Source organism: Pagrus pagrus (assembly GCF_965226575.1).
Source record: "Pagrus pagrus genome assembly, chromosome: 10".
Lineage (NCBI taxonomy): Eukaryota > Metazoa > Chordata > Actinopteri > Spariformes > Sparidae > Pagrus > Pagrus pagrus.
The window spans coordinates 31,799,925-31,827,630 of NC_140194.1; the positions used below are offsets into that span (position 1 = coordinate 31,799,925).

General features: G+C 40.1%; 1 protein-coding gene across 7 annotated transcripts in view; it reads left to right on the top strand.

The window, feature by feature from the left end:
• The window catches only part of zc3h18 (zinc finger CCCH-type containing 18), a 47,163-nt gene extending 20,242 nt beyond the window's left edge, over positions 1-26,921 (top strand). For 4 of the 7 annotated variants that reach the window (XM_084363686.1, XM_084363685.1, XM_084363688.1 and 1 more), the window contains exons 10-19: positions 819-1,001; positions 3,262-3,387; positions 5,167-5,259; positions 5,504-5,770; positions 17,162-17,284; positions 18,864-19,069; positions 19,755-19,969; positions 21,658-21,757; positions 22,978-23,074; positions 25,639-26,921. In XM_084363686.1, the coding sequence (XP_084219812.1) occupies positions 819-1,001; positions 3,262-3,387; positions 5,167-5,259; positions 5,504-5,770; positions 17,162-17,284; positions 18,864-19,069; positions 19,755-19,969; positions 21,658-21,757; positions 22,978-23,074; positions 25,639-25,873 (1,645 nt within the window). In that variant the 3' untranslated portion in view covers positions 25,874-26,921. The remainder of the gene's footprint in view (positions 1-818; positions 1,002-3,261; positions 3,388-5,166; positions 5,260-5,503; positions 5,771-17,161; positions 17,285-18,863; positions 19,070-19,754; positions 19,970-21,657; positions 21,758-22,977; positions 23,075-25,638) is intronic. The other 3 variants (XM_084363689.1, XM_084363691.1, XM_084363690.1) reach the window with 2 other exon arrangements.
• The last annotated feature ends 785 nt before the right edge of the window (positions 26,922-27,706 follow it).

Genomic DNA, 27,706 nt, shown 5'->3' on the forward strand with positions numbered 1-27,706 from the left:
GTTGATCTGTTGAACTTTAAATTAACACTTACCACGGCTAATGTGGCCAGTCTTTGTTGTGGCATGCTAGAGCAATGCAAACAATAAAGTGATAAACATTTTAGGTCACATAGCCTACCCATATACTACATTATTCCATTAGAGCTCAGTACTCATGGGTAGAACCACACCTATCTTCAAACTCAGCTTTCATTTTGATCTCAACTTCACACCTGTAAAGTTTTGTGACTGCATCCTGCATGGTTGCAATGCTATTCCACTGACAAAATCTGTCCACAGATGGACAAACGCACACCTGGAAAAGTACTTGGAATTTGCGTTTATGTGGCTAGCTAACTCATGTAGCTAGCTGGCTAGAGCTAAAAAGCTACAGTCATTTCTGAGGTTGTCTAAAGTTTAGTATCTATTACTATAAAAAGCTGAACATACTGACATGGTCTTTCACTCGTCTTGGTATTGCTAATAATAATAGTAATCTCCTCAACAATATACTGTACTGAACTATACCCTATCACCGGATTAAAGTTTGAATATTGAACTCATTTGTTTGTCTTGCAAACAAATGCCATTGTGTTCTTTCCTTCACTTTTCTGTTCATCCATATTCACTGAAATGTTACAAATTATTCAATGATGCCAATAAAAATTTACTAGCGGGCAGTAAAACTGGCCATGGGGGCAGGTGAAAAAAAAATGCATTATTCAAATTGGCACAAAAATGGTTATTCCAAAGATTTCAGAATAAACTAAAAAGGACATTAGTTTTTACACTGCAATTTGTCTCTAACTGGCCATTGATCATGTTTTCAATCTCCTCAGTAGGCCAATGGAGCCTCCCTCAAAGAAGGAGGTTGTTCCAGTCATGAGGCGACCAGATGAGTGGAAGGACCCGTGGCGTAGGTCCAAATCCCCCAGGAGACGCCCCGGGCTGGGGTCCCCACCACGAGGTCGCAGACGACATAGGCCCTCAGGCTCCTCCGTCTCTCTGTCCAACTCCTCCAGGTACGAAGTCCTCGTTCAAGTCAGGATATCCTGTGTCTTCATGATAGTGAAGTGTTCTTGAGTTGAAAAACAAGCAGCATGTATATTCATCTACTGCTCTAACAACACTAATAAAGTATTAGGTAAATTAAGAATGTAATTGCTAAAATATGAAAGAGATTCCTTCCCATTCTTGCTTGATATAGGACTTAGATGCTTAGCAGTGCCAGGTCTCAATTGACATATCTTACTATAAAGCAAGTGAGTCGACAAGCGGATCGGTCTGTGTGTGTGTGTGTGTGTGTGTGTGTGTGTGTGTGTGTGTGTGTGTGTATATATATATATATATATATATATATATATATATATATATATATATATATATATATATATATATATATATATATATATATATTATAACATTCTGTTGATTAAAAGAATCTGTCAAATGAGACCATGAAGAGGATTTAATTTTCTATTTCTTTTAAATCAGTAACCGCTTCAGCATTTAACGTTTGATTTAATATAATAATGTTAAATATCAGATCTGTAAGACCAGATTGCATTTGCTCAAAGATATTTGAACTGTACAGAGAACAAAAGCCACAGTCTTGCTATTGGATGCGAGTGCATATGGTGGTAACCTATATTAACAAGCTTTTGACATTTAAGACTCTTCCTATTCAGAGTGGTTGAACTTCTCTAGGACTGCAATTCATTTATCTAACTATAATTGGACATGAGTATCTGGTACAGACAATGTACTATCATATTAGGAAATGTCTTCATACTCCATACTCCTACTACTACTACTACTACTACTAAGTACATGAAGAAAAATCTTCATTGGGTAGCTGAAGTTTATTCATTCAAATGTTTAAAAAACTTTCAAGTTTGAGTCAATAACTTTTGTTTGATTCTACTTCTTGTTGAATAATAGTTGAAGCACCACCAGTGGTATTGATAGGTACAGTCGTTTTGTAAGCTCCTATGTTTTAGCCGGGTTTTGTAATGTATGCCTGACAAAATCAGTCTCTGACTGACTAGTCAACTTTCATTGGGCAGCCCTAGATATGCCAGTGTTTTGTTTTCTGAAATGTGATCTAATTTGGTATTTATTAGTTTAATTTTCAGATACATTTTTAACATATATGAATATATAATAATAATAATAATAATATAATCATAACCACGATTTTAACCATTTAACATTTCATTCAAGTACAATCAGAAATCACAAATTCCGGGGTCAAACTAGCAGTAGCAGCTACAGGTAAACAAGCCGGGCTGTCGCGGGTGCGCGCGCAGCTCAGAGATGACATCTTCCAGGTCAGAGGTAGTAGGTCAACCTACAGACCCCGGATGTTGACAATAGACGAGCCCGGACTCAGAGGGGAATAGCACTAGCGTATCATCACAAAATATTGGTGAAATGAACTAGTTTGGTGGCAGATAATGCTCATAATGGATATATCGGCGCTACACTGGATCTAATTTCGTCCGAACGACGCCAGATGACACCAAAGTTATCTGGGTGAGTAAATGATCATATATTTTGCTAGAAATAAGGTCCAGGTTGTAAAAAACTATAGTTATCCTTTAACATCTATAGTCACAATGACAATGTGAAAGCGAAGTGAAGTGATGACGCGTCATCAACATCTGGTGGTTGCCAGAAAATAAGGAAGGAATTTGGGATGTGGTCTATTAAGGACGTTTTATTACTGGACACAGTGTTGGGGGTGTAGCCCCGCTCATTCCTATGAAAGCTGCTCAGTGGTGTTTTGAAGCCAAAAAAGCTTGACTTCCCGGCTATGAAAATGCCTGGACCGCCGACCAGGCTGGCTAACTTCTGGTTAGCGCCTGGCTAACTTGAAGGGAGATAAAATAATTTAATCATGCGTGGACCAAATGGCTCAAATAATAATAGTGAAAGGAGTCATTTCATGGGAGTTGTGACATTCAAAAGAATTTATCCACCGTTTTACAGACACTTTCTTCACAACGGTTCTATTGTTGTTTTCTCTCCTGTTACAACTGTTTACGGCGCATTTGTGAAGTGAAACATGACTTCAGGTAAGTACAACGTTTTTTTAAATGCAGGTTGACCCTCTGCCAAGCTGACTCAGATTTTCAGGTCATCTGATGTGATTGGAGAAAAGTCCCTTACTGGCAGAATGCACTTTCGTGTGCGTAAGAATTGGGGACAGGCAAAAATGCTATGTTTGATTATGCTTTTAAAGGAGCTGTTCATTAATCTTCTAACCTGTGTGTGTTGCAGGTCTTCATCTCGCTCTTCATCCTACACAGGCTCTGGGTCGTCTCGTTCGCACAGCCGCTCCTCCTCGTTCAGCTCCTATTCCAGCCACTCCTCTCAGCGCAGCTCTTTCAGTGGCAGCCGCTCTAGGTACACAAATTGTGTGTGTATGTCTGCATGTATCTTAACTACACCTAGCTGTTGAATGTCATGTTCAGTGATTAAACACACAAAGAGTCTTTCAGCTACTTCTGTTCAACATACAGATGTTTTATGAAAGGTTTTTAGCCACTACAAGGATGTTACCATCCCCTTTGGTAACATACATACACTTTCAAACAAGAACATTATAACTTTCATGTTAAGTTGGCATCTGTATTTAACACCAAAGATGAGATAAACACCTTCTTAATTAAGACAATAAAGATATCTTGACCTTTTTAATGACATTGGGAATAGTGATGTGCACATGTTGTCATTCTTAGTTATTGAATATAACTGCTTGTAATAACTGCGGCAATAGATGAGTAAACTCTTAGAGAAATAGTCAGTAGGTTTAGAATATTGTCTTATTTGTTGTTTTTTTGCAGAGAGTTGGATGAGAAGAAGGACGAGATTACTTATATTTGTCTTTTAAGTACGAGCTAGAGCTAGGAGACTAGCCAGCATCTATCCATGGTTTTAAAAAAACAGCATCTCTAAATTTTACCATGGTATATCTTGAGCTACCAGGGCACCAAGGGGGTGTGTCACAGGAGGACAGCCGAGAACATGCACTCGGCCATGGGTCCCACCAATCTCCCTCCCTCTTTTTGTTCAGCAGACTACCAGGGCCGCAAAAATCTTTGTTAGCATAACTGACGTGTTGTTATTTCCTAACTGTATGTTCAGTGGTTGTCAGGTTTTAATGCATTGACGTGTTTTTCCTCACACTTGGTTTGTAAAAATAAACTGACGGACTGTGAGCTGCAGTTTCCCCACCGGTAAACACAGCTGCAGTGTCTCTGGGTTCGTTAGTTGAAGCAGACAGGTGGGGTGGAAGCATCAGGGCAGCTCCCCCTCAGACAGCCATCCTGTTTGTTCCACCTAACTAGCCCAGAGACACTCTTGCAATGACTTTAGAGGACCAGTGTCAATGTGAAGTGTTTCCCTGCAAAACTATAGCTCAATCACCCCTGAAAAGAGACATTACCAGAACTACTGTGTGAGTTAAGTTTGAGTCAAGCATAGAAAACGGAACCAAGAAGCCAACCAGTCAGAGGCAGAGTCGGATGGGTGTTATGAGAAGTGTTCTTGAGCAGTATGATTCCGCACTCTGCTGTTCAACAGAGCAATACAGTGACAAGGAGAGATGTAGAATGCATTTATACTGACTTTCCGTGTTACATCCATGAATTTAATAACCATGTGATATGCAAATGGTTAAAAGAAATTCAGTGTATCTTTACATCCCTACACACTCACTTTCTGCTGCTCTGACTTTATCATATTTATCAAATTTTCTTCAGGAGTCAATAGAGACCAAAAACAGTGCTAAAAGACGGTGAACATTGGACTTAAGTTCGTTAGGTGGCCTGAAACATGACTCCATGTGAATAATAATCTTACTACGTAACTGCTGGATGTGTAAAAAAGCTAGTGTATCCTAACAAGTTCACCATATCATCTTAAAAGGTGAAAATATGTCAGTGTTATGATCACAACTTGTTTCTCCTGCCCCCAATTGGCCAAGGATAGTTATTTCAGGTGTGGTTGCAGCAGTATACCGTTTTCCAGGTATACTGTAGTATTACAATGGACAGTTATCATAGCGTGTACATTTGCCTATCTACAGTATTGAATTCTACTGTATTTGTGGTGTTAAAAAATCATGTGACGTGAATTAATCTTGAATTTAACAACACTTTCATGACCTTTGTTGATTTATAGGTCTCGATCATTTTCTACATCTCCCTCACCGAGTCCAGCTGCACCAAGGAATGCTAAGAACAAACCAGACGCTCCTCCTGTGTTAGCTAAAGGGTAAATCTTACATCCATTAAATCCATAGTCAGTCAAGCTTATATGATCTGCTTCCATCCTTGTTTCTCCCTTAAAAACATTTTCAATTAATGTTTTTTTTTCCTGTGATGGTAAATAGTGTGTTTATTGATTATTAACTACAAAATTGCATGTGCTGTGTTGTTGGCATGTAAGCTGTTGGCACATGCCTGCACATCACTGTCTGCATGCTTGAAAAACAAGAAGTGCCTTCTTCTTCCCTAAGCATGCCGCTGAAGCCAGGTGCCATGCCCCCTCCTCGCAGAGACAAACTTCCCATGAAGAAAGCTCCCAGTCCTCTTCCACCTGGTGGTCCGCAGGGCAGGCCTTCCAAACCCCTGCCAGAGGGAGGGAAGCCTCCCACCAATCCCCGGGAGCCTGGACGTGCAGGTGGCGGTGGAACAGGGAGACCCCTGCCCCCAAGGGAACCTGGAAAACCTCCCAACCCAAGAGAAGACAGGCGGAAAGAACGGCAGCAGCGACCTCCTCGGAGGTAGGTGTCCCACTTTCAAGGTGTTGTGTTTTTGAGGCGGGTGCTGTTAATGTAAAACAGGGTCCCCGCAGATCTTTAAAAAGTCTTAAATTCATTTATCTAATTTAAAGGCCTTGGAAAGTCTTAAATTCATTGAAATTGTCTTAAAATTGCTCAAAGGTCTTTAAAAATTGGTACAGGGGTAGAGAACTATTTTTCGCTGGACCACAGGAGCCACTGAGTGAATGAGCGAGTGAACGGTCATCACCTTGCCAGTGGGTGTTTGGCTTAGTGTGGAGAGAAGTCTGGAGGTGACAGCGCGACTCACATCGGGTACTACTGACAGATAGTTAAACAGTTTGTTTCCTTGTAGGAAGCCACTTGTGCTAACTTTAGCCTAGCAAGATAATTTTGCTGGCTAACGAGACCTGGCTGGAGAACGGCAACTTTTTTTGTGGCTGAAAGTCTGTAGATGGACAAGCGGACAAAGTTGGTTGCGCATTTTTTGTAAGAAGCCATTCAAACTCGCAGACCGTTGCTATGAATAACAGACCGTTGATAGGGACACAGTTCTATCCTTTACTGGACGTTCACATCCTGTCATATTAATCCATGGAAAGAGGTCTGGAAATGTAGCCTACTGTAATATAGGGCATGCATTGTCTGGTTGCTAAATTTCCCTTTGGGGTTATAAAGTAACTTGGGGTCTATCTGATCTGATAACCGGTTTACTTTTGTAAATCACAGATATTGTGCCACTACCTCCTGTTATTAGTCTAATGTGCAAAATGCTGATTGTCCCACTTCTCCCAGCCATTTTATCAGTCATAGTTCCAGTTTACAAACCACAGTTTATAAAAACTTGGACATGTGAGTGTGACTGTGAAATTTCAGAGGCCCACTTCATCCAACAGAGGAAGATCCATGAATCTATCCCTCAATTCCCATCTGACTAGCTGTCCTCCTAGCTGTCCTATCAACAAATTGGTTAAAAAGCCCCAAAAAATAATCTTTGAAAAAATATTTTTTGACTGAAAATCTTTTTGATTAATTACATCACAAAATGAATTTGATATATGGCAGAAATCAGGAAAAGGATCAAAATGCAGATCTGGTGAGACCTGTTACCAGAACAGAAACCTTTTGAGGCATTCTTAAGGCGTGTCATTTCATGTTTTTATAAAGGAAAGCAGGAAACTTTTTTTGGCAGCTGTCCAATAACTATAAGTAGTAGACCATGTTGAAGACCAAACAGAGTACCACTAGCTTCAGACTTTGATCATAACAAACTCACTAGGAAACATACGAAAATGCTCAAAAACATGCTTTTTACAGTGTACCTACAGCCAGAGCCATACACCTGTCCTTTAGTGGATAATTTGCCCTGTCCAAGCAGGAAAAGCATGTGTGACTAATAAATGTAATAATAGCTCAATTTCACTTTAAGTCCCAGTAAGTGTAATGTTATTGTCCCACTAATGTTATTTCCTGTGTTCAAAAAGACAACATTTCATAACTGTGAGAGAAATCTATACAGAATGCTATAAAGCAGGGGTGTCAAACTCAGGGGGCACATGCTGCCCAGCTTGACCTCAGGAGGGCCGGGCCAAATTCATAGCATAATAACCGATAAATAACAACATCAACAAATTATTCCTTTTCTTTTAGTGCATTTTACGAAAAAAAATACTTACTGAAAATGTTTACAATTAATGAACAATCTATCTACAAATAGCTGAACAGCCTGTCAGTGTATGTCCAAGTTTCTCCATTTATTCAGTCTCAAGATCCTTGTATATACACACATAATCACAGATCACAGTGGATCTTCAAATGCACAAAAAACTGTAAGAAAATGAAATGAAATATCCTTGCTTAAATTAGATCAATAACATCATTATTTATGAAAAGAACACAGTCCAGACCTGTTCTATAGGAAAAGTGACCTGCAATGACTTCTGTTGTGGTTTGGTGATATAAATGAAATTAACTTGACTTTCAGGGGGGGCGCGGGGTTCCGCTGGGGGGGCGGAGCGCCCCCCCCTATACAACGGTAGGGGAAACACTGAAGCAGCTCTAGTGTGTCGCACCAAAAGAGGCATAATGGTACACAAAAGAACGTTGAGATCTGTGTTTTATTTTCACATTTCCCCCGGTTTTCTACTAAACATGTATCAGGCAACTAGGGCTGGGTGATAAAACGATCTCGATCATTTTCATGATAAAATTTTCCACGATAACGATGATACATTTATTTTCACATTTATTTAGACATTTATTTTCAATAGTTATTTTTGAGGCTGTTTTCCTTTACCTAGAAAACACTACATCAACAGCCAATCGCACAGCAGAGAAACAAATGCATGTGGTTGATACATGTTTCTGATCCCTCCCTCTCACAACTACTCAGAATGACAAGAAAAGCCGACACAAGAAAATGAGAAAATGAAAATTGTCATTGAAAGGTCATGCCACTTCGGTTATTTGGAAATAGTTCGGCAGAACTGGAAACACCACCAACCTCTTCCATCATCTCAAAAGGTACAGTCCCTCTGAACAGTACTCTGAAAGCATGAGTTAGCGCTATCATGCTAGCGTCAGCCTCCCCTCAAGTAGCCAACTGCCCAGCCCCACTGCTTCTACTAGTCAACAATTAAAAAAAATCAAACAACCAACAATTGTCGCTGCTATTTCCTCCATTACTCCATATGAAAAGAAACCAAAGCAACACAAAGACAGAACCAGCGCAATTACGTACTGTAATGTAAAGTTGGAGGAGCAGCTCAGAGATGTCACTGCTGATATGTGGTCTGGTCGCACGTCCGAGCCACATCAGGTCTTACAGAACAGGAGGCATTAAAGCTGAACTGAACAACTACCTGCAAGCTCAAGAATGTGCAATACTCAAAGAATACAGTAGCAAAATCATCCTCAACATTTACCTTTTTATTTTCTTTAATCAATGTTCAGTTCAGGATACTACCTCTAAAATGTTTGAGACATGTTTGAAACAAGCAATTTGTTGTACATATTCATCATTTTATTTATTCAGTGTTTAACATAAAGCCATGTGCTTGGTTGGTTTGTCACCTATTCATTCTGACAATAAATAGTTGTATTTTATAAACCATAATTTACCTTCTAGTTTGTATTGGGTTTTACTTTATCGACATCAATCAACATAAAAAAACCATATCGTGATAACAGTTTTGGCCATATCACCCAGCCCTACAGGCAACTCTTTATAATATTATGGATGCTGTTATAATGTGTTGTGATTGAGATCATGACCCACCATGCATCGTTGAAAGTGAAAAAGATAACTTTTTTGCTGTAAATGACATCACATAATCGGCATCAGTTAATAACGGACCCTGTCTGCCTGTCTCACTCGTGAGGAGGGATGCTGTTTTCTGGGGAAAAGTTCACTGAAGTCTTGGTCAGGTGGGCTGACCGTCTGCAGAGACTTTTTTTCAATACAATTTGCCTTGTTGTTAACTACAACAACACAATAGTGGAAGGACACAAAGACATGGTGGGTTAAAGTCTTTTGATCTAAATCGCTCCACATCACTGCCATTCAACTGCAGGACAGCCACCTGGCTCTCGCTGCTGGGGACAGACACTCGGTAGGACAGACAGGATGACAGCCACTTTTCATTGCGTAAATTCTATATTTTATTCCTCATATAAGATGCTGAAGACACTACCTGCTACCACATTACTTTCGGTTAGTCCTGTAATGTTGCTTTGTGGGTTGAATTGTGGGACTTTTCTATTTTATTTGATGAGTGAAGGATCTGTTTAGTTGTCAGACTGTGAACACAATCAGACTGACACACCCCTGCCCTGTGCTGCTGGCATTTCCATTCACCCAGACGCCGTCTCGCCTCTGTTACTACCTCCACTGGACCATTCCACCTATGTAACTTTCACACAGACGGCGAGGTAGAATATCGGCACAAAATTTCCACCTTGAAAAGGCTGTGTGAAAGGGGCTTGTGAATGGCGAGCAGAAAACTGTGAACTCTGTCTCAAGTTCACACAACACCTGGAATCGTTGCTGAAACTCCAGCATCAATGCCTTAATTATGTCTTTGTATCGATCCATATGAGTCCACGCCGACCTGGTCCAGCAGTCCGACAAGAGAGCTGAAAATGTAATTCGCTGATTCAGTCATCAGTCAGTCATCAGCACCAGCTCGACAAACTCCTCAGTCAAAGTCAAGGTCTCATCAACGCCGTTGATGAATATGGCCAACTGAGCAACATCTGTAATGTCCTTGCTCTCATCAGTTGCAACCAAAATGCAACAAATGACTTAACTTTGTCCATAATTTGCTGGTCCACATCTCCAGCAAGCTCTGAAATCCTTTCTGCCACTGTGTTTCTTGTCAGGCTGATGTTGGCAAAAGCCTGCCACTTCTCGGGGCACACAATGTCCGCCACCTTGAGCAAACATTTCTTCACAAACTTGCCATCTGATTATGGCTTTGAAGTGGATGCTATTTTGTTAGCAATAAAGTTGCTAGCTTTCACGGCTCTCTCTCGACTAAGAATAAAAATGGACTGGTGTTTCTTCAAACCAGCCAGCAATTCTTGCAATTTCTCCGCTCACTCTGCCCATTGTCCCTAGAAGTTATTGCAATTCTCAGCATGATGAGTCTGATAGTGGCATTTAAGGTTGTATTCTTTCAGCACAGAACTGTGCCGTGACCACATCCAAGCACACTGGTTTCCCGTTTACCTCCATGAAAAGATATGAAGTGGTCCATTTTTTTTAGAAAATCCGACACTCTGTATCAATGACACTTTACACCGGCGGCTCCTGCACGCAACATTCAACTAGCTTAATGTGTTGTTTTGATGTAAAGCAGGTCAGTGAGGGGTTTTCAACACTCTTATAGGACAGCGCCTCCCAGTGGACAGATAGGAGGAGTGCACTTCATTGTGAAATAGGATTTTCTTTTTTCTCAATATTCACACTTTTCAATATCATCCAAAGTGCTGGACTGGATCCCTTGGCGGGCTGGTTCCGAACTGTCTCAGTACAGATATCGCGGTCCGGTGCACGCAGTCATACAACGAACACATCTGACTGTCATATGACTAAAGCATATGTACATATTTGAAATATTAGAGATCATCACAGAGATGTGTCAAATACTGGAGCGAAGCACATAAAAAGCACAAGTACCACAACTTCTCCCCATTATTTTTAAGCAGATGTAGAAAGATGTGAAAGCAGGCTAGGCCAAAACATTCCTGAAGCAGTTGGCATTTACATCACGTTTGTTTTTGTTTTTTTATCAGTCCTGCATAAAAATATGACCTGAGAGTGTATGTTCAGTGTTTGCTGCTTAATGAACTTCCAAGCAAGGTGAAGCCGCTTCTAGTTTCTACATTCAGCATTTAAAAAGTTTGACAGCTTCTTGTGGATTTAGTCTTTGTCACTTTAGCTGCCATTCATGCAAGAACAAGACCCCGAAGGAGGCTACATACATTACTGATGTAGTTGCACTCAAGACCAATAAAGATGATGTATTTTGAAGATGGACAAATTTACATTGCTTCTTGGTTTTCTCTCGCTTGTCATGTGGGGTCTCGCTGGTCACAAGCACGGTTCTCAGCATACATAGACCAGAAAATTATCTGTGGACAGTCATATCGACATCATGCCAGCATTTCACTACAGTTTCAATGTTTATATCTGTCATATGTGTCACAAATATGATAAAAATGGCAAAACATATGCTTGTGAGCAGTTCAATTCCAATTGGATATAAGCGACCTAACATAACCTATTTATGTTGTCCTTGCAGACCTGTTTTTACTGCTTATACCTCCACACCCAACACAGTATCTATCCAAAAAAGCACTGAAAAAAATGCTCTTTTATTATCACAAAATCTGATTATAAAATGGTCTCAGTCAATTTACTAAAAATAGATTGCCTAAGCATCGTTCGTCAACTCTTTTTGAACTGCTATGTTTTCAGGGAAAATAATCAAGTCAAAGATGTTATTGTATGTTGAGTTTCATTTTGCCATGTTATACTGAAACCTGATTAGGAGATCTTACAATGTTGTGTAAGCACAGCGTGGGCATAATGTGTGGATGTTGTGTAATAGTTAATGGTGTGAGTGGGAGAATGTTGGCATGTAGGTAGGGCTGGGCGATACGGCCAAAACTGTTATCACGATATGTTTTTTTATATTGATCGATGTCGGTAATTATCACGATATACAGTATATTTAACAATAATAATGTTGAATTGACAGTTTTAAGACTATTTTCCTTAGGACAGAACCCAAAACAAACCAGAAGGTTAATTATGGTTTATAAAATACAACTATTTACTGTCAGAATGAATAGGTGACAAACATTCAACAGAACCAACCAAATGGCTTAATGTTAAACACTGAATATATAAAATGATGAATATGCACAACAAATTGCTTGTTTCAAACGCGTCTCAAACATTTTAGAGGTAGTATAGTGAACTGAACTTTGATTAAAGAAAGTAAAATAAAAAGGTAAATGTTGAGGATGATCATGCTGCTGTATTCTTTAAATATTGCACATTCTTGAGCTTGCAGATACTTGTTCAGTTCAGCTTTAATGCCTCCTGTTCTGTAAGACCTATTGTGGCTCGGACGTGCGACCAGACCACATATCAGTGGTGACATCTCTGCGCTGCCCCTTCAACTTTACCCTACACTCTGCGTAGAGCTGATTTTTTAACCATGCTTATAGGCATCATATCTTTAGCGATGCAGTACGTAATTGTGCTGGTTATGTCTTTGTGTCGCTTCGGCTTCTTCTTATATGGGTTAATGGCTGAAAAAGCAGCGGCAACTGTTGGTTGTCGAACTGAAGTTTGACTAGTAGAAGCAGTGGGGCTGGGCAGTTGGCTACTTGAGGTGAGGCTGACGCTAGCATGATAGCGCCAACTCATACTTTCAGAGTCCTGTTTGGGAACAGTACCTTTTCAGATGAAGGAAGAGGTTGGTGGTGTTTCCAGTTCTGCTGAGGATTGGTCGCCGACCCATTTTGCACCTAATGCTGGTCTGTCCTTTGTCAGACTTCAGGTAGCTGAACTACTTCCAAATAACAGAAGTGGTATGACCTTTCTTCGGTACAATTTCTTCGTCTTTGTCAGTTTCCTCGCACTCGGTTTCACTAGTCGGACCGCTCATTGTCTTGTGTCGGCTAGACACACAGGTGGTCACCGTCATTCTGAGTAGTTGTGAGTGGGAGGGGCCGGAAACATGTATCAACCACATGCATTTGTTTCTCTGCTGTACGATTGGCTGTTGATGTAGTGTTTTCTAGGTAGAAGAAAGCGGACTCAAAAATAACTATCGAAAATAAATGTCATAAATTTATCATCATTATCCTACATGTAGGCATGTTTGTTAAATGGTCTCACATAGTGGATGTGAATAGTGGATGACATTGTTTACCAGGTAACTCTGCAATGAACAGAACATTTGCATATTTGTGTTTATATGTGTCATCAGGTTGTACTGCAGGGGTGTACCACAGCTGTATATTCTGGGGGAAGACCATACATACTGTGTGTGTGCATGAGGGAGTGGGTGGATGGCAAGAGGAAAAACTGAACGTGTGTGTGTGCGTGCCTGTGTGCGTGTGTGCGTGCGTGCGTGCACTACATCAACCTAAGAGGAAGAACATTTAAAGGCCAGCAAAGAACAGTAAGGGTGTGTAAGACTGTTTTCATCTGTGTGTGTGTGGGTGCGAGTGTGGGCAGAACGGGTCACACAGCGGGAATTATCCCGGAAAACCAGTTTTTTAATCCATTTGTATTTACTTCTCTCTGATCGTCAGATATGATATTGGCTAGTGATACTTGCCTCAGGCAGTATCACCAGCCAATGTTACCCCATGTAACATTTAAGGAGACAGATGTAGTGTGTCAATGTTTTCATGCAGTCTTTTACCACAAAATAAATATTAGTTCTCTGTTTTCCAAGTGCTCTGTCAGTTGTAATAATACTGATGTTTATAGAGCCTCATGATGGCTCCTTCCCTGAAGTTTCAAAAGTAGGAAAAGCAGCATGGCCCTGCACGCCTATACTAATGATTTTATTCATTCTGGCTGGTTGGACTCCCTTTAAGCCTGTGTCAGTAAGTCATCCCCACTTTAAAGTATCATAATTCGGGATGCACAATAATTATCGGCCTGTTAAATTATCGTCCAGATTAAGGTACATTTTAATTATTATTTATTATTCCAATTAGGGCTTGGTGATATGGCCTTAAAATTTAATCTCTGTTCAAAATCTTTGTTTTTTTCCTTCTGCAAGAATGATAATCATTAAGCTGTGTTCAGCATTGCATGCTTCAATATTGACATCTACTCCATGCTTGTTATAATAATTGATGTTACATATTCAGATAAGCTCAAAGTTCCTCGTTTATATCTGGATCTGGATATGAAACGTCAGCAGTGAGAAAAAATACAATTTTACTTTCTTAAGTTATAAGACCGCGTCCTCTCCGTTTCTAGGCTTAACAGACTTACAGAAGTTTTTAAAGTTGGCAGTCCTCCTCTCCATTGATATGCTCTAATCACAGGTGCGTTAATTGACCTAGATATGAATGGTCCATAGCGCAAAATCATATAGGCCTGTTGTTGGAGATAAAACACAGGCCTCTCCACACGCAGGTGTATATAAAGGAAACACTAAATAATGATAACAAACAAATAACAATATTAACAATACTAAACTTGTATAGCACCATTTGAAACAAAGTTACAAAGTGCTTTACAGTAGCAATTAAAACAGGATTAAATAACATGACAATACATTACTAGCATTAATATAAAAGTTGAGGAATTAATTAAATTAAGGTGACGGTAAGTTTTTAAAAGAAATCTAAAAAAGGACAAGGATATGGTTTGCCTGGTCTTCTTGGCAGTTCATCCCAGAGTGACTGGACAGTGATAGCAAAGGCTCGGTCACACCTGGTTTTCAGTCTAGATGTTGTAGTACTGTTATGACGACGGCAGCACATGCAGATGCAGCCGCATTCTGAAGCACGATTTACCTACGATAGCAATGCACTTATCAACATCGTGCGGCAGACCTCAACCAGTGGCATCTGCCGAGCAGCCAGCCAGACCAGCAGGACAAAATGAAAGCGCTGCTACCGCCTAGGAGGAGACGGAAGAGAGCCGGCATCAGAGCCAAGCTAAGCTAATGGACCGAGACCACAAGAGTAGTTCCTCTACCAACTCTTCTTCTGGCTAATGTCCGGTTGCATTAGAATAAGGTGGATGAGGTGCGACTGAGGCTCACACAGCAACTGGAAATCAGAGACTGCTGTGCGAACATCTTCACAGAGATGTGGTCAACCATTAACATCCCAGATCAAGCTATTGCACTGGATGAGCGGACCTTGTTCGGAGGTGGGGTTCTGTGTCTACATAAATAATGCTTGGTGACTTGATGAATGGAGGGCTCTTTTCAGAGAAAAGCTGTGTTTCGGTCAGGTGACAAGGAAGCATACATCACAGCCAGAGCAAGACTGAAAGCTGGCATCAAGTCACAAGCAGACCCCAGAGAGTTCGGATTGGCAGTCACACATCCTCTACGTTAGTGCTTAACACTGGAGCACACAGCACTTATGATTGCACTCCCAGACATCAAGAGAACTATATTGTGAAGTATGCGGACGAGACCACCATCATCAGCTGTATTATAAATAACGATGAGATTTCATATCGGGAGGAAATCAACAAATTGCAGAGAAGAAGAATTTACTGCTCAACGTCAGCAAAACCAGAGCTGATTATTGATTTTTTTTAAAAAGGAGGCAAAGACACACACCCCTATCTACACCAGTGGAGCTGAGGTGGAGCAGGTGAACAGTTATAGGTTCTTTGGGATTGCCATCACTGAAAGCCTATCTTGGTCATCACTCATCACCGCCCTGGTTAAAAGCTCAGAAAAGGCTCTACTTCCTTTGGAGACTTAGGAAGGCTAAATTCTGGAGCAAGATCTTGGTCAACTTTTACAGAGGAGCAATAAAAAGCATCCTGACTGGAAACATCACAAACTCGCTTGGTGCATGCACGGCCCAGGACAGGAAGGCTTTACAGTGGGTGATTAAAACCGCCCAGAACATCACGGGTACCATCTACAGAGCATCAGTGACATCGGTGAAGTGAAATGTCTGCACAGAGCCCAAAGGATACTAAAAGACAACACCAACTCCAGCCACAGTCTGTTCACCCTGCTGCGATGTGGTGGCAAAAGATACAGAAGTATCTGCTGCCGTAACAGCAGACTACAGAGAAGCTTCATTCTCAAGGCCATTAGACACCTGAACTCATCCTCAATACTCCATTGCCAAAAAAAACATTACAATAAATTTACCTTGGAACTCTACGATGGACCCAGAGGATCTCAGGATACAATTAGGCACATAGGGGATTAAACAATCATTGATGTACTCAGTGGCCAGTCTCATTTAAAAGGCATAATTAAAATCTAAAAAGCCATTCTAATTGTCTGTTCATCTTTCTGAATGTTGTTTGATCAGTGCAGATAGGTATAAAGAGACTTTCAGCCCACTGCGTTTTAATATTATTTTTTAGCAATTGGCAGAAGATGAAAGCTTTTGTCTGTGAGTGTGTGATTTTGGCTAACTGCTGTGAGCTGCACTCAATTCACTACATCTATGATCTATAGGACACTATGTCTTTCATGATTCAGGACTGGTCATTTAACCCTGATGGGCCAGATAGCAGTGCAATCTGTTGGTTTATGTTGAGATTGTGTTTTAGACTGATGGTCTACCAGGGCAGTGGCACTGAGAGAGAGAGTGCAGACAAGTGCACTTTGAGTTTAACTGGATCTTGGCTGAGAGGGAGACCTTGAGTATTAAAATGTGTCCTCTGACTTTCGTTGGCATCTTGCTAAGGTTGTTGTCACACTTGTAGCGTGTTTTTATTGATTGCAAATATTCTCTGGGCACACCCAATGTATGACACTTCTTTGGGTACATTAAAAACAGGAGAGCCTTATAGCTACTTTGCTTTACTTTTAATGTTACAAATTTGGCAAAATATAAACAAATAAGGGCTAAAAAGATGTAGCCCACTGCTAACCAGGTCTACAGAGAAGGACTATGATGCAGCAGACATTGGGGATGTAAGTAAGGCGAAATTAAGCCTGTAATGTTCTAAAAAGCCTTCAAATTTAACACCTCAGGGTGAAATTTATGTATAATTTATTACTTCAGAGTTTTTTATTTTTTTATTTTCCTATTAAAAATGTACTGATATGTTTGATAATACCTGAACAAGCAGCAGTACACTTTGGTTTCGGTTACATTAAAAACGACCTGTTGTGTGCTCAGTTATTTGTCTTTCTTTTCCAGGCGAACTGTGAGTGGGAGTGTTAGTGGAAGTGGTAGCAGTTATACTGGTTCTAGCTCCAGATCCTCCTCCAACTCCCTGTCACACTCACGATCACGCTCACGTTCCGGATCCAGAAAATCCAGGTGCTCACCTATGTCAACACCCTGACACATCAGAACTGATGACATTGATGACAAAAGAGATTTTGCTGATCATATATTGCATGTTGGGGGGCATTCATTTATGTAAATGACCTTATTTATTAATAAGAACTTCTTCTTTTTAATGACTGTCACACTTTCATAATGTAACATCAGTTATGTCAACACATATACAGTATGTAGACAATGATAATCTGAATCCATTAACAGGTTTGCATAAAAAAGTTTCAAGGAAATTCAAATGGTTCTTCGGGGGAAAATATACAGTCAAAATATGTTAAAAGGCAAGTTTTTTTTCCAGCTCTGAAGCTACATTATATTTAACAAGATCTGTGGCCCTCAAGGAACCATTAACAGAACCAAAACACAAAAGTGAAGAAATCATTTTTTGTTACTGCAAACATTCTACAACAAATATGAATACATGTTGTAAATCATTCTTTGAGTTTCTTGTGCAGGACAAATTTCAGTCCAATCTAGTGAATAATAAGCAGCTGGTGAGAATACACATACAAAGAATCACAAAAATGATGAGATTTGGCTCCGAGGGCCGAATTTCACAGGAGTACAAGCTATAGGATTTTGCAAGGTCCGTTGAATTTAATAGAAGTTTAAAATGTTGTTATATCATTTGAATTTATTATTATATCTTTTGTATTTGTATTTTTGAGAAAATCCATTACATGAACTTGGCTGGGAGAGAAGGAATGAACCTACTGCAGACCTTTTTAAACTACTGTTTTAGAAGTGCCAGATTTGTGGGAAAAGGTGAAGTGCCAAGGGGCTAGACATGTACATTCCCTATGTCTGACCAGTTAAGCTCAGAATTATGTGTTAAAACAATGCTCTTTTTATATTTTTCTCCACTTTGTTGTCAGTTTTTTGATGATTGAAGAAGAACCGTTATATATACAAAGTGCAGTTACAAAACAATGCATCTTTTTAATCTTAAAAGTAGGTTTGTCAGTTTGATCCTACTGAATTCCCTCTGTTTGAACATCCTGGGTTAAAACTTTTTTATGAATTAAGACTATTTTTGTTCTTAGAACCGCTCATCCTTAATGAATGGGCCAATTAGACTACAAACAAAATGATCAAAGGGAGGTGATGGGGTTGTTAAAGGGCCACATTTAGCCCATGGGTCACCATTTGAGTAGGTCTGCCCTACTGTGACCCTCACAGTCATGGCACTTGGCAGTTGGCTGCTTTTAGGTTTTGGTACTGTCAGAATTGTAGCTTATCTATCTGTTGCATTTATCTTAATTCACTTTTTAAGTCTAAGTTAAATATCAGAAATCGTAAAGGTACATTAAATGGGTCATTTACACAGCTGACTGTTATTTTCACTTGCTTTCATGTGCTGACTCTGTTGGAAAACCCTCTAGGAAATCCAGGTATGATAATTAGTTTTTAGTTTATGTGTATGTGTGCGTGCAGACATGTGTGTGGCTTGTGTACACACAACTGTGATGACAGCGCCCAGTCATCACATACCCTAGGTATCTTCTCTGTTTGACTGAGAACCAGCACCTAATGGTCAACCTGTTGTTTCTTGCTGCAGATCACTGAGTGTGAGCAGTGTGTCATCGGTGTCATCAGTGTCGTCCAGCAGCAGCTCGGTGCATAGTGCAGACTCTGATGACATGTATGCTGACCTGGCCAGCCCGGTGTCCTCGGCCAGCTCCCGTTCACCCACACCAAATCATCCCCGCAAGGAGCGAGGGCCAGCACGAGACCGGCCTCCACATGGCAGGGACAAGAACAGAGGTTAGTGTAGGCAGTAAAGTCCCCATAAATCAGGCACACAGGACACGTAGGCAGGCTGATGTACAACAGCATTACTTTTAAATCATAAAGCCTCAGATATGCCAGTATTCAATTCACGAACCAATAACGGCCAGGTAGAGACATTTTAGAGGAATGGAATTACCTGTACCCCATTATCTCATGGTTATTACTGCGTAATGTACATTTCAGAGCACTAATTCAGTCAGTATGAGTCATATCATACTCACCACTCTACTCTCTCGGTTTCTCTTTTTAACAAAGGCACTACTCTCTTTCACTGATTAATTCCTAAAACCTTTAATTAAAATATTTTTTGTGATTGCTGTTGAGCTGCTCAGTTAATGTCAGCACTTCCTGTAGTTAGGTCAAAGTAAAGGCCCAGCAGAAAAACTGGGTAGTCTGGCCATTTCACTACTGGATGTTAATATAAAATGTCTGTTAATGCAGTGTGACCTTGATTGACGGTAGCTTAACAGCAAAGCTGTGTGACTGATATTTCAAAATCCATCCTTCCACATATTCTCTTAATTATTGTTTGTAAAAGCTATAAAAATGATAAAATTTTAGAATATATTGTTGATTTTTCTCTTAATGGGAAATATAGAATTGATGAAAAGCAGTGCATGGTTCTTTAGTCCCCATGTCCTTTTTGTCCTTGTCACAGAGAGACAGACAAAGAAGGATGACGCCTTCAGGGAGGACCGCAGAAAGATAGACCCATCTGGTGCCCCACCTCGAGGAGGCAACCCATTGCTCAGATCAGGACCTGGCAGCAGGGGTGGCCACCCTATACACCCCCCACCAGGCAACATGCTTCCCCAAGGAAGCTATGGAGGTTCAGGATCCCACAAAGACATTAAACTCACCCTCCTCAACAAGGTTACTATTACTCTCCTTTCCGTTTTTAAAGGTTCTTTTCACCAAAATCACAAAAAAACACATTTCTTGTGTCAAGCCCTGCAGATGCAGATGCACTGCACAGTCAGAAGTAGTGAGTCTATGTTAGTCAGGAGAGTGAATGTGTTACAGTTTCAGTTTTTCAGGGATCTGATGCACAACAAAAGAGGAGTGCACCATACACCACTCAAAATGAGTTAGGGATATTGGGATATGGGTGCATACTGTAAATGCATATGCATGAATATGCAATAAAAGTCAAAGCACAAAATATAAATTTGGAAATGTCACAGAATGAACAATCAGTGAAACACTAAAACATCCCAATATCCCTAACTCATTTTGAATAGTGTATTATAATCCAAAAACATCCATCTTGATGCTGCCTATTGAGGCTCATAGAAAACAGGTTGTGATGCGCCAAACACCGATCAGCCACAACATTAAACCTACTGAACAACCGATCAACTCGTTACAATGTATTGTTCTGCTGGGAATCCTTGGGTCCTGGCATTCATGTGGATGCCACTTGACACACAACAACCATCCAAACTTCATTGTGGTCCAAGTACACCCCCTCATGGCAATGGCACTCCCAGATGGCAGTGGCCTCCCAAGCAGGATAATGTGCCCTGACACACCAAAAAAACTACTGGAATGGCTTAAGGAACACAACAAAGAGCCCAAATTGTTGACCTGGCCTCCAAATTCCTCAGTTCCCAATCCGACCGAGCACCTGTGGGATGTGCTAGAACAAGCCAAATCCATGGAGGCCCACCATCCAATAAACAGGACCCAAAGAATCCACTACTAAAGTCCCGGTGCCACAGGACATCCCTAGAAGTCTTATGACCATGCCTTGCCAGGTCAGAGCTGTTTTGACTGTACAAGGGAAACCTGCACAAAATAAAGTAGGTAGTTTTAATGTTGTGGCTGATCAGTGTATATGCTGCTGGTTTGTGTTTGAATTAAGCAGTCTTTGTAGCTGCACAGGTGTTACCCTCAAATTGAGCTTGTGGCCTCTTTTGTTGAGTGACAAAACACTGATAATTTGTTAATCAGAATACTGTTGGTATTAACTCATTGTCTGAAACTAGTGGAATAGCCCAGATATATACATTTATACCTATCTATATATCTATAGTGACCCCTACTCACCAGGATAGGAGTCTGTAACAGCTGTCAGTAGAAAAAAAAATGCTTAAATCTAACTGAGTAATGACCCTTAAATTAAAAGTGTAATCAAATTGTGAATTGGAGAATCATGTCACCCCTATTAATTAGTGAGCTTTAGAGGTTTGTTTGGCTAGTGGTTTCCCCCTGTTTCCAGTCTTTATGTTTTGCTAAGCTAGCCAACTCATGCCTTTAGCTTCACATTTAGCATAAAATCACAAGAGCATATTCAACTCATCTCTCTCTGCTATTCAGCAAATTTCTATTTCCCAAAATGACACACTATTCTTTTAAATGCTCCTTAATTTGTATATGAACATTTTTTCCTAGACTCAGCCAATTTAGGTCCATATTTATGTGAAGAAGCATAAAAACATATTTCCTCTGAAAAACACTGGGTACATCTACAGGCGAATTACTTAAATTTGACATTTTAATTGTCAGGTTGATATTTGTTTTGCCTCAGATGTGGAATAAATGAGTTGGCCTCTTTCTAGCAGCAGGGAGATAAGGGCAACAGGAAGAGGTACCTGCCCTCAGACAAGGACAGGCCTGGTTCCCCCCTCAGCAAGAGAATGGCCATGTCTCCAGACAGAGGTGAGAAATGTGCTGACTAACAGTATACACACATCTTTTACTGTTAACACAATTTCACCATAGTTAATCCTGATGTGGCATTTTGGTCAGATTTCACACAGTTACAAATGGACTGGTATTGTTGGTAATGTCAGTAGTATGTTCTGGATCAGGAGATCTTTATACACTGTCATTTTGATAACATTTTTCTGGATGTTCAGTCTCCAACAATTGCTGTATTTTGTTTGGTGTAAAATTGATGCAAAAAAAAGGAATAATAAAAAAAAAGGTTAACATTTATGCAGAAACTATTTTATGATTAATCAGTGAGAGGGTCAACAGAATATTAATAAATGCTAAATCTTTTTATCAATTAAGTTTGCCAAACATTAGCTGGTTTCAGCTCCTGGAGTGAGGGCTTTCTTCTCTGTTTATGGCACTATAAATGTAATACTTTATATATATTTTAATTTATTGATTATCTTTTTATAGACTGAACATTTAAGAGATCCTCTTCAGATTAATTGAGAATTAAAAATAATAGCAATTAGTTGTAGCCCTAGCAGAAGTAGTCAGAAGTGTTTCATCAGTCATTAACAAAGACTATATTCATGATGCATGTTCTCAGCTTCCTTAATTTTATCATTAAGCAATGCAACCATTGCATTTCAGTTGATTAATGACATATTTAAGGGAGCACTGCAGATTGTTTTTAAATGTACTGTTTAGTCTATAAAATGTCCCATAGATATCCAATACATTACATTGAAAACTCAGTAAACCACCATATATTTCAATACGAGAAACTGGAACCAGTGTTTAATTGTTTGTAGTATACTTAGCAATGTCCTTATGTTCAGTACTTTGAGTGGCTCATGAGGGGATACAGGGAACTACATGTATGACTCAAACAATGACGTCACAGACCATAGTTCAATTACTTCTTGTTCTGGTTCAGACTTGGAAGTTCAGGGTTGTTTTGACGTGAACGGCCATTCTGTCCATTTAATCTCTATTACAGACACAAGCCCACATCCTAATTTGTCTTACCTAATGTGTATGTTGAGAAATTTCATCAAAACTTTTAAGAACTGTTAAGACTACATAACTGTTGCACTTGAACAGCTATGTAGTCTCCAGAACCACAGAAATGTGGTTCTTTAATTAACTAACTCATAGTCAAACACCTAAACCATTCATTCCTAACAGCCTCAGTAACTCTAATAAATTGTGTTTTTCAGGCCGTGATAAGAGGATACCTGGCCGACCCCCGCTTTCCCCTCGTATGGATCGGCCCAGAGGCCAAGGCCCCCGACCCATGCCACCCCAGGGAGACAGGTTGGTGCATTCTTGGGCATTTTATTCCTTTAGGAAAGTGATATACATCCTTAAACACTTCATTATTCAGCAACAAAGTTTACAAGGGCAGTCAGCTGGAAGAGTGGGTTTTCAGAGCGTGAAGTTTGCTTGTTCCTAAAATGAGGAACAAGCCACTGAAGAGGAAGCACACAAATATTACACTATCTCTGCACGTGTAATAACATTCACTGGATCTCACAAAAATTCCCTAATTTGAAATGAGTGCTTTGTAGTAGGGCTTAGCTCAAGAATATTCCGATCGGATCCCAATTAGGGAACATAGACAAAATAATGTAAATACTTGAAATTACTATAAACATAGCACAAAAAGTAAGGAAATTTGTGTTTGGTAGAATATTTCTTTGTTGTAACAATGCATCTTGGCAATAAATCTTATACCATTGGAAAGCCTGTTTATTTCCCTTTTAAATGGTGCCTCATTTGTAAGGAACATGCATTTGTGGGTTGCACCCATGAAAAATTTGCCAAATCTTCTCTGCCAAACAGTTTATTCTGCTATTGACTCTTGTTTGGTGTTTGGTGGATTGGATGATTGAAGTCTGAAGAAACAAGACATATTGGCAATTTAACAATTTATTAATTTAACAAACAGGAGCCTCAGTAGCATGTGGGAGAACCATACACAGCCACAACAGCCTGGCACCTCCTCCTCATGCTGTCACCAGCCTGGTCACACACAGAGAGGGGTTTCTCAGAGACTTCCTCCAGAATGTGTGAGTGGAGAGGATGGAATGGCCTGCCAGCAGTCCTGACATCGACCCCATTGAACACTTGTGGGATCAGCTTGGGCATGCTGTTCGTGCCAGAGTGACCAACACAACCACGTTGGCTGACTTGCGACAAATGCTGGTTGAAGAATGGGAATCCATCACACAGCAGTGTGTGACCAGGCTGGTGTATGGTTCTCCCACACGCTACTGAGGCTCCTGTTTATTAAATTAAGACATTGTTAAATTGCCAATAAGTCTTGTTCTTCAGACTTTCTTCAGAGAAGATTTGGCAAATTTTTCATGGGCGCAACCCACATACTCAGCTCTGCTGCTCATCCCACAAATGCATGTTCCTTACAAATGTGGCACCATTTAAAAGGGAAATAAACAGGTTTTCCAAAGGTATAAGATTTATTGCCAAGAAGCATTGTTACAACAAAGAAATAATCTGTCAAACACAAATTTCCTTACTTTTTGTGCTATGTTTATGTGCCACTATGAACTTGGACTTAAGGGTGAACTGGTTAGATTTTGGAGGTCAAAGGTCAAACTAGTGATTAATAACAAATGGAGTTCCAATAAAACATTCATTAAGACTTATGTTTCAGTCAGCTGCTAAGATACATTAGCTGCCTAATCAAAGCAATCAACTATGTAAACAGGATGTCTATTTGGCCTCCATAACTGGCTGTGGAGGCCAAACTAAATATTAAAATTAACTGCCAAGCCTTTCTGTATGTGTATGTATGACTTAGTTTTAATTTATTAGGCATTCACAGAGAAATATGTTTTAGTTACTACTATTCTTGCAGTTTAGAATGAATGTAAAATATCATTATTATTACTAAAATATGTCATGTAGTGTGATGTTTTGTATTTGAGGTTTGTTAACTTCTTGTGAAATTCTAAATCTTTCCATGTTCAAGTATCAGGTCAGTTGTGTCATCCATATTTCATATTACGTTTATTTCTCTTTTTTATTACTCAAGCTTAGTTTTGTCCGTTAAACTACCTTGTCAGTTAATCATGCAATAGTACCACCAGAAATTACGGAGTGTACAGCTTTGCTAACAACTCCTCTTTACGTAAGAACTGGTGAAACCTGTTTTACTTTAATGAGCCTTGGGTTTGAACTGTTTGGTGCCAGTGATTACTCAAACAGGTGAAACTATGGGGTGCTTCGGTAGCTCAGTTGGTAGAGTACACGACCCACGTGCAGAGGCTTTGTCCTCGCTGCAGCAGCCCAGGATCTGAGTCCAACCTGTGGCCCTTGGCTGCATGTCATCCCCCTCTCTCTCATCCCACTTCCTCTCATCTCTAAGCTGTCCTATCAAAATGAAGCGATAAAGCGGCCAAAAAAAAGCTTTAAAAAATAAATAAATAAAACAAGTGAAAATATTGCTGTTGTTGGAGGTAATTTTTAGCTCTGTATTAATACACTTTTTCTGCTCAAGTGAGTATTTGGGCAGCAGGATGGTGTTTCTGGGACTGAGTCAAATTAAACTGCAGACTGTGTGTTTTCATTGCAGTAAAGGAATATGCAACAGTTTGGCTCGTTGATGTGTTTTAATAGTTTTTGGAACACAGTGGAGCTCTATGGCACACATATACACACAATACTTTTGTTTTTTGGGGGGATTTTTTGAGAAAGAGACAATGAGATAATGGCTCTCTCCCAGTTGCATCCACATTTGATGATTAGAACTGCTTATTGTTTTTGTTGAGTTTAAAATTGGGTATTTTCTGTCTTGAGCCACCATACTGTCTGTATGAATATGAGTTAAAATATAACCCCAACTCTTCTATTCTCAGAAAACGTCCTCTGTCACCACCCACCAAATCATCTGGGAAGGGTGCAGTGGCACCACTGGGCAAGCCGGCCCTCCCGGGCTCAGCTTCAGCCGCCGGCTCTGGCTCCAGCTCGGGCTCAGGCTCAGGCTCCAACAAACCCAGCAACACGCTGTCCCGCCGTGAGGAGCTGCTGAAACAGCTGAAGGCTGTGGAGGACGCTATCGCCAGGAAACGAGCAAAGATCCCAGCCAAATAAAAGGAAGCCAGCCCTTGGCCTGTTCGCCAGTCTGCCTACCTGTGCGGCCTTGTGAGCCGGAGTAACAGTGAGGGTTATGGGACGGAGCATTCCCCCCTGCCTTCAATGGACGTATTAAAATGTTGTATGGTTCATGTATAAAGGCTATTGTGTAAGTGAACAGGAAGTGGTCACTACGAAACCCATCTTCTGCTTGTTTACCCTCAGAAGAGGTTTAGCTCTGCTCCATTCTCCAGTGTTGTTCACTCTCATCTGCCCAACTTTAGCTCCCCTTAAGTCTTTGAATGTCTCAGCTGCAGTTTACCTCATCAACAAGAATCAGGAGGAAACATTTGGGCATTTGGTGAGGAAGGGGTGTCTCAGGAATGGAGTGTACTTTGTGTAGACTTTACAGTCCAGAAACAGAAGGGTGGTAAGGTGCACTTGATCACTTGCTTCTGCTTTCTGTTCCTTCAGTGAAAAGGAAGCATCTTCTTCATGTGGTTTAATGAATAACAGATTTATACACATTGAATCTACTTCTTCTGTCTATCTTTCTGTGCCCCCTTTTATCATCTTGTTCTCTCACATGTTTTCTTTAGTTTCCTCTGTGTGGAGTGACGTGACTGTTGGCTCAGCTCTACAGGGTACTGACATCCGACAGGCTTCTTTGTATAAATCTTCAAGTCCTTGAGCATCCATAATCGGCCGCTGTTAGTGACCATGAGCCCATACTTTGGTCACAGCAGGCCCATCTTCAACCAATGACTCAACTACGTTCTGTGTTTTATGGCAGTGTTCACTGTCACACCTTGTATAATAATAGCAAGTCATCAGATTCTTTCAAGCGTATGATTATAGGCAACAGTGATGTGAAGTATTGCTCTTTTTTTTAATGTGCACCATTTTGTTTTCTTCTTAACTCTTCTCAAGTGATGAACTGATGTTTTATTTGTGTCACATTTTTAGTTGGAGGAGTATGAGAGGTGGAATGGGGACATTTAGAGACAAGATATGTTTTGCTTTTGTGACAAAAGCCTTCTAAATAAACTATTTTGATAAAGAGGAAGGTCAGTTGCCTGGATTTTTTGTTGTGAGAACAATAGGAGTGTTTGAATGCAGGTGCAGTCACACATGTTTATGAAAGCATCTACACACAGCATCGCTCAGCATGAAAAATGTGGAATACACTTATCAGCCACATAAATAAACATAAGTACTACGGATCCCAAACCATCGAGCATCCACAGGATGTGCCAAAATGTCAGATCCCTCCAAAGTGGCACCAGATATGTTTGAATCTGAGATCACTTAATAAGGTAGGAGAGAAGAACTATTTTCTGCAACACTAATTTGTAGTTATTTTTTGGACTTTTCTCTGAGCACCAACCAGAGACTGCTTTTTTATAAGATGTCACAGGTCAAAAGAGTTTGGAACCACTAGTTTACTCGTGCTTTACATTGTAATTAACTTTTCATACGTTTTTAACTTAAAATCTTAATCTGAAAAGTAAGAGCAACTATAGCTACCACTAAATGCACCAGTGGAGTAAAACGTATATTTTCACTGAAATGTAAGATGAAAAGTAGATTTCAAATGGCCAAGAAAAGAAGTACCTCACAATTCTACAAGTGGCAACAGACAACTTTTCTTCCCTAGCGTTTCCAAGTGGTATTGTTGGTGCTGCTGTTGCAAAGACAACTAAATTGTTTTCCTCAGGGTCACAAACAACAGCAACTCAGGACAAAAATTGTATAGTGATAGCGAGGTTTATCACAAACCAATGTAAACACTGATGTTTTCATTATTCTATATCCATATTACACCATGCAATCAACATTTATTTCATAATA